Genomic DNA, 16,806 nt, shown 5'->3' with positions numbered 1-16,806 from the left:
GTATGGGTATTGCTGTACATCGAGCGTAGTGTGTGCTGTGGGATTTTTTTCCCCTTGGAATGTAAAACTCCTCAAGTTCTTGTCATTCTGAAAGATGGTTTTGAACTGGCTGTTTGGAACCGTTAAGAGTTTGTGTGGTAATTACAGCATTTTGAGACTATTGAAGGGTGGGATTCTCAATCGAGGACTGTGTGTCTAGGCTTCCTTTATGTTGAGTTGGTCATACTTTTATAGTTTTCCCTCTTACCTCCGATATTGCAGGCTTTGGACATTCTACCTGCCAAATCTTTATGGGGTTAATTTTAATTTATTTTTATTTCGATTCTAATTACTGCTGCGTCTGCAAGGTGACGTGGGGAATTTGGCATTATTTTCTCAAGAATGTTACATCTGTATTTTCTTGAGGACTCCCTGGATCTGTAGCCTGGTCCACTCTTTTCACCACAAGTTCAACTACCCAGCTCCTTTCTAACCCGTGGAGAACATTCACCAGAGATAGGAAGCACGGATAGCTGTAGAAATGTCTGCCAAAGTCAACCGTCTTCTGCAAATGTGGCAATTTGAATCACCTTCTCTCCTCCAGGAACTAGTGCAAAAAATACTTCCATACAGGCAACAAAGTTGTGGGGGTACACCCACCTCACTGGTTAAATGGCGGTAAAAAGGAAATGCAGACCTCTAAATTAATGCCAGGTTAACTGTACAGCCACCAAGCAGACCATGGCTGAGCCCTTTAGGATTTGAGCTTTTGAACTGCTAGTTTACTGTTGGTTTTGATAAATGAAGGACAGAGAAAAATACATCCAGATCAGTGTTGCCTTTACTAGCTCTGCGCCTCCCTCTACCCCACCCCCCCCTCCCAACAGACATGGATTCCAAATGTTTACACTTGCAACACCAACAATGATGTGAATCTCTTGAAGGTGCAGCGCCCCCTGCAGTAATTACCACAGAGAGCACCGCGTGGCGGGCGGGTAGCACCGCTGCGCGCGGGGCCTCCCGCCCCTCGGGGCCCCGGCTGCAATGAAATGGAGACATCGCAGCCGCTGATGGAGACAAGTCCTCGTGCGAGGCGCCCAGGGAGCAGCAGGCACCAGGGACACTTCTTTCTAAACTGCTCTGAATATTCTGCTGGAAAATGAAACCCAAGCCCTGGCCGCGAAAGGAGACGCGGATCAGCAGTACCTGTCGCTGGCAGCGGAGCCTGGGGCGGCCGGACAGGGCCAGCGCAGGGCCAGCACTTATCATATCGGATAATATTGTGAGGCTGAAAGATCTTCTGGATAACATGGATTCCGGCTCGGGTTACCACAGATAATCAGCGCGGCTTTTAGGATCAGCTTTCCCCGGCGCGTTGCGCCTCCCGCCGGTAACGAGCCCCGAGTCGTTATCATTTATTACTCCCACGCGAACACACGGTAGACGGGAGAACGAGGCAAGGGGCGGGGCCCAGGCTCCCCCTGCCATCACTCGCTGCCCCTACACACAATTCACCCTCATACAGCACGCCTTACACTTCACACCCTCTGACTTGGCTTCAATAACCCCTCCCGCCAACACAACCACCCTCGACTGCACTCCACAGAACTTCCTGCCAACACCCTCCTGCAATTAAGCCCTCTGCCAACAGCATCGAGATACACACTCCAACCCCACGAACTACAAGTCCCTCCCTTCCAGCCATCTTCCAAAGGCAGCAGTCACATCCGACATCGTGTCATAATATCCAACCACACCCCTACAGGCAGCTCGGCCAGGATCCACCAATAATGCATCACCAGCAATCTTAAACACACTTTCTCAAATCCGTCCCCCAGCACGGTCTGCTGACATCTCCCACCTGCTTGGATATGGATTCACCAAAATGCCAGGGTTGAGGAACTGACATTGCATGTCCTTTGGGCCCAACTTGTCCCAATCATAGCTGCTCAACAGCCTATTTGCTTCGGAGAGGTTAGAGTGAGACCAAGTAGTGGAAACCGCATGCTTATTAACTATTCCTTTCACTTCCTTCCAGATCCATGAAACTAGGAGTAGAATCAGCAGCACCAGGGATACCCAATGGCAACCCCTACATGACGTCCATGCCAACATCTTACACCAACACTCTTGAGTTTGAGTTTAAAATATTTATAAAGCGCACGGACACCTAGCGGTTTCATGGCGCTATGAAGTACTGAGCCCAAGAGGGTCAGGGAGGAGGGGAAAAGTAAAACAATTATAGTGGGAAAGCCTGTAAGAAAAGCAAGGTTTTGAGCGCCTTGCGAAAGTGCGGGTATTGAGTGGAAGAGCTAAGGTGAGCGGGGAGAGAGTTCCAGAAGACAGGGGCAAGTGTGGAAAATTTCGTGCCCCCCCACTTTTTACACCTAAAGCGGGAAACTGCCAGCAATTGTAGAGAGGATGAGCGTAATACCCTGACGGGGGCGTAAGCTTTGATTTCCGAGGAGACGAACGCAGGGGCTGCGCCGGCCCGAGCTAAAAAGGTGATACATCCTATCTTGAACTGAACTCGTTCTCGTATAGGGAGCCAATGCAGGGACTTCAAGAGCGGAGTGACATGCTGGAATTTGGCCAGATTGTGGACCAGGCGGGCAGCCTGGTTTTGGACAAGTTGTAGTCGGCGCATGCTGTAGGCGGGCATGCCGTAGTATAGAGCGTTGCCATAGTCTCGGCGGGAAATTACCATCGCCAAGACAATGAGTTTTAGGGCAGAAAAAGAAAAGAAACGAGAGACTTTGCGGATGGTGCGGAGTGAAAGAAAGGAGGAAGAGACAACGGAGTTAACCTGGGAGTGCAGAGTGAGTTGGTCGTTCAATTTGATCCCTAGAGTTTTCACGGAGGAAGAGGGAGGAGGGGGGGACCTAGGGAGGGGGGCCAGAAAGACGGGGTCCAGGGACAGGTGCAACCACCTGTCAGAACCAGCTCAGTTTTGTCTGGGTTTAACTTCAGGTGGTTGTAGTTCATCCAGTCCCGGATAAAGCTCATGATCGACTGGAAATTCGCCATAGACTCAGGGGAGGGGGACAAAGTAAAAATAAGCTGGAGGTCATCTGCGTAATTGTAGGCGGAGACCTCCATTTGCTGAAGAGCAAAGATGAGAGGGGCAATGTACAAATTAAATAAAAGCGGAGAGGGAAGAACCCTGGGGAACCCCACATTGCACCTTCCGGAGGTCTGCCGAGTAGTCGCCCAAGCGAACAGCCTGGGTGCGGTCCGTCAGGAAGGAGAACAGCCAGACCAAAGCTGAGCCACCGACCCCGCCGCTCCGACACGAGAGAGTAAGATGGAATGATCAACTGTGTCAAAAGCGTCGGAAAGGTCGAGGAGTACCAGGGCCTGGGGATGGTTAATGTCCATACCTTCTCTGAGGTTGTCAAGGACCGATAGCACTACGGACTCCGTGGAGTGTGCGGGGCAAAATCCGGCCTGACGGGGGGCTAGAACTCCATTTCCTCCACAAAGGTACTGAGAGCTCTGGTGACATGGCGCTCCAGCACCTTCCCTAGGAAGGGCAGCAATGAGATGGGGCGATAATTAGCGAGAGCGGAGGGGTCGGCGCCCGGTTTTTTGAGGATAGGGACAATGATGGCCGATTTTAGAGGTTGAATGACAATGCCCTGGGACAATGAGCTATTGAGAAATTCGAGAGGAGGCTCCGCACAGACAGAGTAAATGTGCCTCAGGATATGGGCAGGACAGGGGTCAAGAGGAGAGCCTGATTTAATCAGGGGGAAGAAGGGAGAGAAAGGCTTCCTCAGTCAAGGGAGGGAAAGAATCGAGGCGTGCCGCGACTGATGGACATTGGGGGTTAACGAAGGAAGTGGGGGGGCAAGGGGATATTGGCTTTGATATTAGAGATTTTGTCCAAGAAATAGGAGTTAAGAGAGTCACATAGATCCTGGGAGGGGGTGGGTTTGAGGGTGGCTCTGTCGGAGTAAGCAAGGTCATGGACAATAGAGAAAATTTCTCTGGGCAGGTTTTCAGCAGCCATGATTTTGGAGGAGAAGTAGGCCGTCTTCGTAGTCAAAATAGTTTTTTTATATTGAGACAGGAGGATGGTATACTGGGTTTTGAGGTTAGGGCAGTAGTCACGTCGCCAGGCCCGCTCGGCATGGCGCACTGTGAGTTTTAGTGCCTTGAGTTCCTCGTTGAACCAGTGGTTGGCATCGTTCGCACGTCTGGAGGACACCCGCCTGAGGGGAGCGTCAGAGTCGCAGCCTGACCGGAGCCAGGAGTTGATGGAATCGGCTTGTGCGGAGGATGACAGGCCGTGTAGGTCCGGACTGAATGTAAGGAGAGTAGCGGAGAGAGCGGGCACGTCGACCTTGCTACATGAGCGCGCCCAGATGTTTTTGGGGAGAGAGGGCTTGGAGACTGGGCTAAGATGTAGGGAAAAGGACAGCAATAAGTGATCGGACCAGGTGCAGGGGGAGATGAGCAGGGAGGCTAGAGGGCAATTTAGGGACCAGATTTGATCTAGGATATGGCCCTGAATGTGGGTGGGGGAGTGAACGTGAGAATCAAAGTTGAGGGAACGGAGGGTGTCTGAGAAGTCTTTCGAAGACGAACATTCGGCAGGGTCGGACGGCCAGTAGTTAAGATCACCTAGTATCAAGATAGAGGCGTTGTTGACCGCTAGAGTGGCCACTAGATCTTGGAAGCCAGAGAGAAAGGATGGAGAAGGTTGGGGGGGGGGGACGGTACATGAGCAGGCAGGTGAGTGGGACTCTAAAGGAAAGTGAGCGGACGACTAAGAAGTCTGATGATTCAATGGAAGGAAAGGATAGCAGCTGAAAGGAGAATTCTTTGTGGGCAATCAGGGCGACGCCGCCTCCCAATTTGCCGGAGGGACGGTCGGCGCGCAGAGCATAGTAAGCAGCGGGGAGGGCAGCTAATAATGAAGGAAGGGAGCTGTCACAAAACCAGGTCTCTGTTAGGAATAAGAGATCCGGTTTGTGCGAATCCAACAATATGAAAAGTTTGTGACAATGCTTAACTGCTGACCTGGTGTTAAGATAATAGACGGACAAGGTAGTGGGGGCGGGAGGGGGCAAGAGGGGGAGGGAAGGGTAAGGGCAGCTGAAGAGGGGGGGGTGCAAGACTGTCAGTCCCAGTCTGTCGATGTGCGACGTCAGAGGCCTCCAAAGGCCACGGGCCTTGGAGGGTGTGCAGCTGAGTGGAAGAGTATTGAATAATCTTCTAATGAACCTTCCATCAACTCCAGGGGACACCTTTTGACAACACTTAGAAACACTTCAGCCACACCCTCTGCTAACACCCTCCATACAGACTTTGCACATACACCATACAACCACACGCTCTGCCAACGACCTTCACACACGCTAGAAATCAAAACCTCCGGCACCAGTCCAACCCTCTATCGGTCAACACTGCTTTCCCTTCGAGACTTTTCATCTTCACCACATCCCTTAAGCCACTCCCACTCCCTCAGTCAAGACTGAACCAAGACAACCTCCTGAGGTTGTTTTAATCAGTTCAACTCAGGTGAGCACCAGCGCTGGGGATGCGTTGGTCAGAATTAGAAATTAAAATATACACATATACATCTTAATTCCTTCGGTCAAGGCCAACTGCCTTTCAGTTTTGCGTCACTGAATGGCAATCCAGTGCCTTCTCCTCAACCAAGCCCAAGTAGAAATCATGTTTCCCTGCTTCTTGCACTCCCAAAGTCCCCTCTTCCATTGTGCCCAGCAAGTTCACTTAGAAAGGATGAAGAGACTCAACTCCTTAATCACATAGGGCCATTGCTGATCACCTCAATCTTCCTCTTGTGCAAGAGCCAACCTATTCAAAATTGCTTTCAGTCCAGAGACCTATTGTTTAAAAGTTTAGCAAAAGTAACTGGCTTTCAAAGAACGTAATCTGTTGAAGTCCATAAAGCTACAGAAGTTGAACAGGACTCATCTTTCAGATTGGTAATATTTAGTTATAATGCCAGTAAACTATCATGTTGAGATTAATTCCGTAATCGAGTAAGACGATTTTAGACAGGAGGTTCCCAGCCTGGAGCAGATTACTTCCAAGATGGGAACTCCAGAAGCTAATTTGGACCTGGCAATTCCAGTTCATGTTATTCCCTACTTTGGGGACAAATGATCAAAATAGCCAGATTCGGTGTGGGGATACCAGAAGGAATCATCTCTTGCTTATCCACCTGTGAGGAGGAAAGGCTTTCACGTAGGTTGCGTCCAGCACTGCCTCTGCGAAGGTCATCCTCTGTTAGATTACTGGGCATTGATTGCAAAGACTAAGTTATGGAGGAGGGTCATAATGCGCTGAAGATATGCCTTGACCAGCTCTGGAGAGAGCGCTTTCACTAGCCAGTCATCTAAGCATGGAAATACATAGACTCCTGACCACTATAGCGAAGCCAACACAACTGCCAACACTTTCTTGGAAACAAATGGCACAATAATCAGGTCTAGTGGTAGCACAGTGAACTGATAGTACTGGAAACCATTGGTGAATTTGAGTTAATCCCTGTGAGTGGCAAGGATTATAAAATGAAAATAGGTACCCTGGAAGTCTAGGGATGCCAGAAAATGCTCCAAATTGAGGGCCAGCAGAACATGGCTCAAGACCAACATAGTGAACTTGTCCTGACAAATGAACAGGTTCAAGAGGTGGTGGTAGAGGATGGGTCTTGAACCTCTTACTCTCTTGGAAACCAACACACAAGGGACTTGAATCCTGTTCCCCTTTCTTCCTGGAGCACACATTTGGCCCCTTTGTTCAACAGGGACAGTACTTCGGCCTAAAAAAAATAAATCACTGTGTGTCCTGGGGAGCTTGTCCAGAAAGAAAGGGGGATCCAGAAGCATGGACTATAAGGGTAGGGCATAGCCACTGCAGATTAGCTAGATTACCCAGTGATTCATCTTGATAGTCTCCCGATTGGTGGAAATGCTCATCCACACCAGAAGGTGGTGGCTTGATGGGGGGAAATCAAAGAGGTTTTGATGCAGCAGGATATGGTGGGGATTGATCTCCTGACATTGCTGGCATCCACAAGATATAATCTGGTCCCAAAAGGATAAGTACATCTGTTGTAATATCTGGATCAGTTTCGAAGGTTGGTGATGCCAAGACAACTGTGACTTGAATAATGTGAAATTTTCCATATTGTTGAAGGAACCACCTTGGTGAGCCAGCCAGGCGCAACAAACAAGCCGGTGCTCTTATGCATCAGTGTTTTAAGGAGGGAGGTTGTCATCAGCCCAGAGTCATTGTCTTCTGTACTGCCATATGTGTTATCAGCAATAACGTGTTCAGGAAAAGCAAGGGCATCAGAATCACAAGTAAATAATTCTTCAATATAGGCACATCACTGGGGCCTCGGAAGATGTTCTCCCAAACGCTTGTCATCAAAGCATGCTTTAAGCTTTTCCTTTGCCAACTGGATGATTTCAGCCAATTTTGAAGGCTTCAAGGGTGGTGTTCAAAGAGGCTTCGAGGGTAGCGTGTGAGACAGCGCCATGCAAGGCACTGGCCAAAATGCGGGAGGGGGGTGGGGGGGGGGGGGGGGCTTGGACAATAACTTATCAGGCAACGAGGCTGGAACCAGTGGAGACATAGTCGGTAGGCGTTGGAGAAGCCAGATTCATCAAACCCACAAAATTGGTTGTACTCTAAGGGAGTTGTCCAGAGGGAACTGCAGCCATCCTAAACAAATGTAGCACAGCCTTCCGGAACGCCTCAACCGGTGAGGAATTAGCCAATGGACTTAGAAAGTCTGACATCTCTTTCAAGCTCTGCATCAGCTTAGACAAAGAGAAAGAGTCTGGAGTCGGAGAACACCATGGCACTAGATCATTTCCTTGAGGAAGAAGAAGATTTTCCTTCCTTTAGAATTTTTTGTGGGAAGAAATTTTGGGAGATTGTTTCCTGTTAGACTTACCTGAAAGAGAAGGGGAATGCTTCAGTATAACTGTGCAGACCTTGGCCAAAAAAGTTAAGCTTCCAATCTTTGATGGCTTTTGAATACATTTCGGAACCGGAGTCCCAGGACGTGGAGTCATGGTCGAACCCCAGAGACCACATGAAGGTATCATATCACTTCAACAGACATTATGTTGCAGCATCTTGAACAGGATTTAAATTCTGCGATCTTGGGAGGAGACATTTGATCTAGTCAGTTTAAAAAGCGGAGGAATTTCATTGGTGAAACACAATATCCTGACCCAAGTAGTTGAGCTGCAGAAACATAGGAACTGATGCCAGCATGTCAAGTAGTTTCTAATACACTTGAATTTAATCTCACATCTTTGGGAAGAGCCATGGCTGATGTGAAATGGAACCATCTTGAAACACGAGAGAGCTACTGTTGGGATAAAAAGTTTCTGGACCCAGTCTGGCACCTGAAGAGTATTTATAAGATGTAGATAAGATGAGAAATCTACATGAAGATAGGTTTATCAAATCCCTCCGGTGCTTCCAAACTACTCGCCCCTATCTCCTGCTGTTTCGATCCCCCCCTTACTTGTCATACAACTCCACTCCAATGCACTCCCCAGACAGAGGTCCAAACTCTTCTAAGGCTGCACTAAACAAAAAACCTCTTTCAAACAGACATAGCAAAATGCTAGCTAGTCTTCACCCCTCCCCCCCACCATGCTCACCGTTCTCTAGAAACTGCCATGACCCGAGTACTGTTAAAGTCAAGTGGATCGACCCAGCAAACTCTTTGATCATTTATGCATCACCTTTATATTAGTTCCATAAACTAGACAAGTGGCAACAAATGAAGGACATCTACTGGGTCTGCCAAGGAAAACTTTTTGTGAACCACAACATGCGTGTGATAACACAGCTCATCTGAAAACACATTAGAAAGGTGGTACTTTACTAACGTCATCGAAGACAGTCATTCAGACACAAAAAAGTGTCAGCAAATATCTGGTATCACATTACCCCTTCATGAATATTAATTCATTAAATTTCCTATGCTTGTTATGTTCGTGATGGCAGAAAGGTGTACACATCCAGTGCTGCCACATGCAATCTTTAATAATATGCACACTATGCAACAGAAGCACACTTTCAAGTAAAAAAACAACAATATGACATTTGTCTAGAGCATACCGCGAATGGCCCCTAGCTTGAATGTGATTTTGACCCATAGTGAAATGTTCCACAATGTGTAACTATTGACTTGCCGGAGACGCACGAGCTCCGATTGGTCAAGCTAAGTAACTAATGTCAGCCTGGAAGGGCTCTCTCTTCTCATGCAACTCACAGTGGAAAGCGTTCATGGATGGAGGACATGCTAGACAGGCAGGCCGGCTTTAAGGCATTCTGTACAGCGCTGAAGCCGCCACTCTCCTGTAAAGGTATTTTACTGTTGCTGTACAGGTGTTGTATTGCTGCTGTACAGGTGTTGTACTACTGCTGTACTAGAAACTTCCGTTTGTAAAAGAAATTACTCACGTTCATTGAATGCGTTTGTTACAAAAACTTCTTATTTTGAAAAGAATCTCATCACAGTTTAAGCTATTTTGCGGTATTCCATCATTGAGTTTGAAGTTAGGTTACTTTGGGGAAAGTTCCCAAAATGCCCTAAACTAGTATTGGAAATGTCAGATCATATACACTCATCGGGGCCAGACACCCCCAAACGGCAACTGCCGCTGTAAACCCCACACACCAGGAGACCTTCCAGAGTGTAGGAGTGTGAACACTCCCCGTGTATGTACGCACACACCCGGTGGCCTTCAGGTGCCCTTTGCTGCTGACCCTGCTAAATAAGGGTGGTCAGTTCTGCCGTACTTAAGAGGAAGGGGCGATTCTTTGCTGCCTGTACCAGAGACTGTGTGAGGGGAGAGGCGTCTTGTGACTGGAGGCTGGACATGTCTCCATGTGACGTGTAGCTGACGCCTGTGGGTCACAAGGGATGTGCGCCTTGACAGATTTGAAACAAAGGGGGTGTTTTCATATGAATGAATGAATACGCATTTGTATAGCGCATGGCTACCAATAGGCATCCCAGCGCTTACTCATGGCACCTCATTCAGCAGGCACAACTCAGCGAAAAAGGAAGGTCTTCGACTGTTTCCTAAAACTAAAATAATTGGAATCCGAGTGAATGTGCTCAGGCAAGCGATTCCATAGCATAGCTACGTTGTACGAAAATAGACGACCTCCGGAGCGAGCTCGCTTGATCATAGGCACTCTGAACAAATATTTATGCTTCGATCGCAGCATCCTTTTTGGAACAGAGTTGGACCAGCGACTGACTCAAAGGTGATCCTTTCCCAGCGATGGCCTTGTGAGCAATGCAAAGGGCCTTAAAGCCTATCCTGGCCTGAACCGGGAGCCAGTGCAGGGCAGCCAAAGCTGGTTTAGCTGAACTAGGTTTGGGAGTGTTCATAAGTAGGCGGGCCGCACAGTTCTGAACAATTTGTAACCTGTTGGAAGTGCCCAAAGGGGCACCAAGGTACACTGCATTTGCATAGTCCAGTCGCGAAAGTATAAGCGCCTGGACTAACACCCATCTAGCATCAAAAGGAAGAAGAGGAATGATCTTCCTTATCATCCGGATCTGTCCATAGCAGCTAGCTGCCACCTTACACGCCTGTTCTTTTAAATCAAGCTTGCAGTCAAGCCAAACTCCTAAGCTCTTAATCTTAGTCTTTAGTACAGGTGGCGTACCTAGAAAGCTAGGCCAAGAAGCTTCAATGCTAGTGGGAACATTATGCCCAAGCAGCATAAGTTCAGTTTTTGCACCATTAAGCTTCAAAAATGACTTGTCCGTCCAATCCGAAATCTTTCCCAAACAAGATACAAGACTCGGTTCTCGTTTTCCTTTCTGGCTTAGAGACACCACAAGCTGTGTGTCATCTGCATAGGTGACATTTTGGATCCCCCAAGGATACCCCAATTCAGCTAAGGAGCTCATGTAAATATTGAACATTGTAGGGCTAAGAGATGATCCCTGGGGGACTCCACACTGCAAAGGAATGTGCTCTGATGCAGCTTCACCCTCAAAGACACAGAAAAAGCGATTCTCCAGAAAGGACTGAAGCCAGCAAAGCGCCGCTCCCTCTACGCCCACCTCCTTAAGTCTCTGAATCATAAGTTGATGATTAACGGTGTCGAAGGCTGCGCTAAGATCCAACAATATTAGAGCTGCGCAGCCTTCGACATCCACGATCTTCCTAGTCTCCTCGATCACAACAAGGAGTGCGGTCTCAGTACCCTGATGGCATCTAAAGCCTATCTGGGAGGGATGCAGGCCCTTATTGTTTTCAAGAAATGAGGACAGGGCAGAGTTGACATGTTTTTCAGCCAGTTTGCTAATTCCTGGCAACAAGGAAATAGGCCGATAGTTCGCCCAATCCTCTGGGTCAAGATTAGTCTTTTTTAGTAATGCCTTGACCCTGGCCTGTTTCCAGAGAGGAGGCACCACTCCACTACACAGGGAGGAATTGATCACATCCCGTATGACTGGAGAGACTATGTCCGGTATTAGATTCAGAATGGACGGAGGGGCCGGATCAGAGGGGGAGCCTGATTTCAACTGTCTGAGAAGTTCCTGCGTGAAAGATAAGGAGAGAGGAGGAAACTTTCAGCAGAGTTTGCTTTTCCACAATAACACTGTCCCCCAAAAGATTGAGGTTTGAGAATGTGTTATAAATCCTTTGGACTTTAGAGGAAAAGTATTCTGCAATTTCATCACACCTCTGCTGGGCATTATGAGGAGACGGATGAGGACTAGGGTGAGTGAGAAGGGACTTTGTAATTTTAAAAATTTCACGAGGAGAATTGGCAGCCAAGATGATCTTGTCACGATAGAAGCTCGATTGAGTTTCCTTTATTTCATTTTTGTACAATTTAATTGATTCTCTGTATTTAACTTTATTACTCACAGAGTAATTCCTTCTCCTGATTCTTTCCAATTTTTTACATGATTGTTTCAGTTGCCTCAAAGTCTGGGAATACCAGGGCTTTTTATTGATTCCCATACGATGATAGAATACTTTCCTAGGAAGCACTGAATCAAGGGTAGATTCAAGCCAGCTATTATAGTTATTAGCAATAATGGCGTTGGCCTGAGGTAGGGAGACTGCTTTATTTAACTCAGTGATGAACTTTTCTAAGGGTAGTTTAGACCAAACGCGACTACATTTCTTAATATTTATACATGGCAGCAGTGGAGCAGCCAATGTCAATGTCATTGAGAGTACAAAATGATCGGACAAAGGAATTGGAGTGAGGCAGTTACTCTAAGATTTTGTAAATTTGAGAACACGGGATCGAGCAAATGCCCATGGACGTGGGTGGGGCCGGACACTTTTTGTTTAAGTTGAAAGGTGTCCAGGCCGTCAAACTCCAGGATCGCATTGAAAGACAGATCATCGAGATGCAAGTTAAAATCACCCAAAATAGAAAAGTTGGAGGGGACTCACCAAATTAGCAACAAGATCAGGAAGCTCATTACAAAAATCGGATTATGCTCCTGGAGGGCGGTAAATTAAAATTACGGATAAAGTATTGATAGGAGAAAAACTTATTGAGAAAGCTAAGCTTTCACAGTGCGGTACAGGGTTAATAGTAGACCTACAACCGAAGTTGTTTTTGTGAATAATAGCGACGCCCCCGCTTCGGCCGCCCTCTCGGTCATGTCTCAAGATTACATAATTAGGGGGTAAGGCGCGCACAATATCAAAGTTAGACTCCATAGTGAGCCACGTTTCAGTAAGAAATAAGATATCCGGGCAGTTCTCCTCAATGAGTAAATGTATCTCAGTCGCATGTTTAGGTAACGAGCGGCAATTCACAAGCAGCATTTTAATAACATTATCCAACTTTGCCCGTGGTGGGGGCGTAGGTGAAAATTTAAAATTACAATGGAAAAAAGGAGAGCTCGTCCTATCTGCAGACATATGATTAAGACACTCCCTCAAGAACGTACCTCTGAGTTTAAAAAGCTGTTCCCTCGTATATGCATAACTGGCTGGGGGGAGTTTGGCAGGGGGTCTGGTCCCTGGGCCCGTTCTGGTGCGGACGGGCTCAGATGGGCTTGCCTTTGGCACGCCCGCTGCGCGGAAGCGTCATTGTAGAAATTTAAGCCGATTGGTCGCGTCCCCGATGTCAGCGACTAGACCACGGACCTTAGGGAAGTGCACAAGGAAGTCCTCTCGAGCATTGAACACAGCTCGAGCCCCCTCCCACCAAATGTCAGCACCCAAATATCAAAACACACAGAAGCAGCAACAAGAAAAGATTAAAAAAGGCTTTTGACTCTTTTAAAAATTAACAGTGAAACAAAGCAGCCCCTCAATCGCGGAGAAGCTAAGGCTGAATGCAAGGTGCCATATTATCTCTTGCTGAGGCTAGTGTGTGAGGAGCCTCCCCCTCTGTGTTACTCTGTGTGCCTCCACCCTGTACTTGAGGCACTAGGTGGGATATCCAGGTTAATCCTGGGTTTGGGTCACATTTCTCACCTGCGTTCCTAGATCCCAGAGTCATGCAACCTGCATTTTTAGCGTTGCAGAAGTTATGCCTCACAGGTGGGAAAACAATCCTACACATCACTGCTGTGAAGCCTGGCACACAGAGGGCATTACCTTTCTTTTTCAGGAACACTCTCCGTGTGGCAAGTGGGCTCTGACGAACTCTAGGATTCTGAAGAAACTTCACAGCTGTCGAAATCTGTTCAGAGAAAAAGGGACAGCAATAAGTGGACAGTACATATGTCAATGCAAGCTCTCACAAAGCAGTAGGTTGGACATTGAGAAAAAGAAGTAGCTTCCTTCAGACATGCAGACCCGTTACAGGATCATCAACAGTACAATCGTACCTCAAGCACTGGGTGGGTACAACACGGGCAGTAGCGGCACACACTTTACACACCGGAAAGGCTCAGGAATGGTAGTGACGCTACAAACGTACACACAGTAAAGGCAGGGCTTTAAGTGGGTCTGAGCACCGGCAGTTTTAGGTCTCGCCTGAGCCAGCGCATGCGCTGCTCTGGTGAGACATTTAGTAAGCGGGGTTTTGAAAGTGCTACCCCATGCTTTTGATGGCCTAGCGCTTGCGTTCACACGTGCGTTCACACGCGCACACCCGCCAGGTTTCCCGTCTGAGGCGCCATCTGGACCGCGATCAGTTTCACTTTCGTGCGCACTCCCGTCCCACTTTCGCTGGCGCACACACTCTCGTGCGCGGCCGCACGTCGAGGGCAGGCTGCATTCTCGTCTCAGGTTACTGGTCTAGTTTGCTACCGCACTCCATGAGAGCATGCGTTTTACAACAGTCTAACTCTTGTGTTTCCCTAGCCACTCCTGCTCCATGTTTATCTGTCTCAGCTGCGTGCTTCTCTCCAAGCACCCCCAGCTCTACCATCTTTAATATCACTAAAATGTTCTCTTCCTCTTATGCTTTCCCTGACCCCGCCGTCTTTGTGCTGCTATTCACCTCCCTCCCCCACCCGCTCCTCCAATGACCCCTATGCCCCATTCCATTTGTTTTTTAATTGGCGCTTTTGCGCTATTAGAATATAATTTTTTTAATAATTGATCCAAGCAGCATCTGTCATCTTGGATTAGGAACTAATAAATAAAAACAAATGAAGCCAGTGTCATTCGGCTGGACCGCGCATGTATTCTGATGCACATGTTCCAAAAGCAAGACCTATTAACGTTACCATTCTTGACAGATTTTCTTAATTATTTAGATGCGCTTTTAACAATTAAGGAATTTATGTATTTTTATTTAAATGTATAATGGTATTTTTAATACTGCGTACCTCCCAGTAGGTTTGTTATAAGCTTTTACAAGTTTCTTGCGGTTTCAGCTGAAACGGATTCAGAAGGTTCTCAGGCACAAGATAGTGAATCTGAATGAGTTTCTGGGTCAAGCAAAGCTTTGTCTACATTTTTATGCCTTTACCGGAATTATGAAATTAGAGCGTTTTAAAGAAAAGAAAATAATGCTCGATTTAAATGCATTTTGGTTAGGATAACCAGGCTTCAATTGACACAAGTAGACCGAAGTTAACATGCACGGACATTCATTTTAGAGTGACAGAAAGAAATGTGCTTTTTAAAATTATACGAAGGAGCTTTCTACATAGATGTTTCTCTGTAGTACCTGTCCATTCCAGAATTAACAAAATAGAATTCATTTTGTGGTACTGTTTGTTGATCTAAAATGTATGGTTTTGTGTTCCTAGAGTAAGCCATGTGCAGAATGTTCGTGTATTTGCAACAAATTCAATGGTCTTTGTTAGTGCATTTTTAATAAAAACAGAAAATAATGCTCCATTTAAATTAATTTTGGTTAGTATAACTAGCCTTCAGTTCACAAGACGAGGCTGAAGTCCGCCTATAGTGAAATTTGTCTTACAGTGACTGAAAGAAATGGCTTTTTAAAATTATATGAATGATCTTCCTACCACAAGTTTCTCTTCGGTGTCTCTCTCTTTCGGAAAAAAGCGATACAGAATTCAATTAATGGTACTGATTATTTGTCGAGCTGAAATGTATTCATTTTGGTTCCTTGAGAAGGAAGCCATGTGCAGAAAGGTCCTGTATTTGCAACAATTCAAGGCTCTATACCCGAGTCTACTCTATGTAGCTGTACTGTCTATTGTTTTAATTTGCTGCACAAATGTGTTATTTCCTTCATTTCCTATCTGCACCGGATTATAAATATGCACAAACATAGGTGTTCCTTAATGTGTCTTATTTAAAGCATCATACTTTCGTTTTTTACTACTGGTTATGTATTCGTAACTTGATCAGTACAGCTCATGATGTCAGATCTCACCATGTCGAGAGTGTAATTTTCACTGTTTGGAACCTACATGTGCCCTTTTTGGGAGACATACTAAATCTATTTTGCTTTTCTAACTGAGCAGTCTATGTCATTATGCCTGCTGATTTCTACTTCTACTTTTTGCTTACTTTCATGAAGACAGACTCCACATGTCTGTTTATCCTTCGACTTTTCTTGCTTTCCGACCTGTGCGGACTCTGCGCTAGTCTGTCTTTGACTTGATACATAAAATATTTGAGCATATTCCATGTAAGTCCTCTTGCTGAGTTAATTTTGGTCTCTGGCTAGTTACTTGCTTTGGAAGTTTCCTTATGTTGATTCCTATTGCATTTTCAATATATGATGCCTTATTAATATGAATTTCACTAACTACTTTTTGGCTTCTGTAATTCTTCATAAATTCTGAATAAGCCTTTATGGTTATGACTTTGAGACTCACATGGCCATGATCACGTTAAGAGGTAACAACATTTTGTAGGAGTAATGTAGGCAATGTTCTAATTAATTTGCATAAATATTTAGCTTGCATAATTAACTTACAAAATTGGTGAAAATGTTTGACCCGAAAATTGTCAGACATTTGAGAATCCTGGAATTATTTGGATTAATGCCGGTGTACCTGTTCGTGTTGTAAGGAAGCATTTATAGGACCATGACTAAAGAGTTGTCTTACTTGGAGTGTGTTGTCTTGTCACATTTGATTTGGAGTAAAATCATTTGTTTTGTAGGAGTGCCACATGGGGTGTATTATTTTGAGCATGTATTTAAAACTGCATTGCATTATAATGTGTTGCAGAACTAGCTAAAGCTATTTAAATTGTCCTTTTGAGAGAGAGACATTAGGATTTTATGTGGTCTATGTACAAAGGCTTTTGGATGTATGTATAAGGGTTACAGATTTATGGAAATCTATGATCTGAAGATTATATAAAAATTGTCTGCGGAAACAAAAAATGTGTGGCGTCACGCCAGGTTACAGGTTAATGTCATATGAAATCCTTACTAGTC

General features: G+C 46.2%; 1 protein-coding gene across 1 annotated transcript in view; it reads right to left on the bottom strand.

Annotated features, from left to right (window-relative positions):
• Positions 1-16,806, bottom strand: part of PEX14 (peroxisomal biogenesis factor 14) — a 377,016-nt gene that overhangs the window by 205,022 nt on the left and 155,188 nt on the right. Inside the window, exon 3 of the mRNA XM_085609840.1 lies at positions 13,587-13,671. Within this exon, the coding sequence (XP_085465966.1) occupies positions 13,587-13,671 (85 nt within the window). The remainder of the gene's footprint in view (positions 1-13,586; positions 13,672-16,806) is intronic.

This window comes from Triturus cristatus, chromosome 1_2, assembly GCF_964204655.1.
Source record: "Triturus cristatus chromosome 1_2, aTriCri1.1, whole genome shotgun sequence".
In the NCBI taxonomy this organism is placed as follows: Eukaryota; Metazoa; Chordata; class Amphibia; order Caudata; family Salamandridae; genus Triturus; species Triturus cristatus.
Note: the sequence above shows the minus strand (reverse complement) of the source record. Positions and strands in the feature narration are given on the sequence as shown.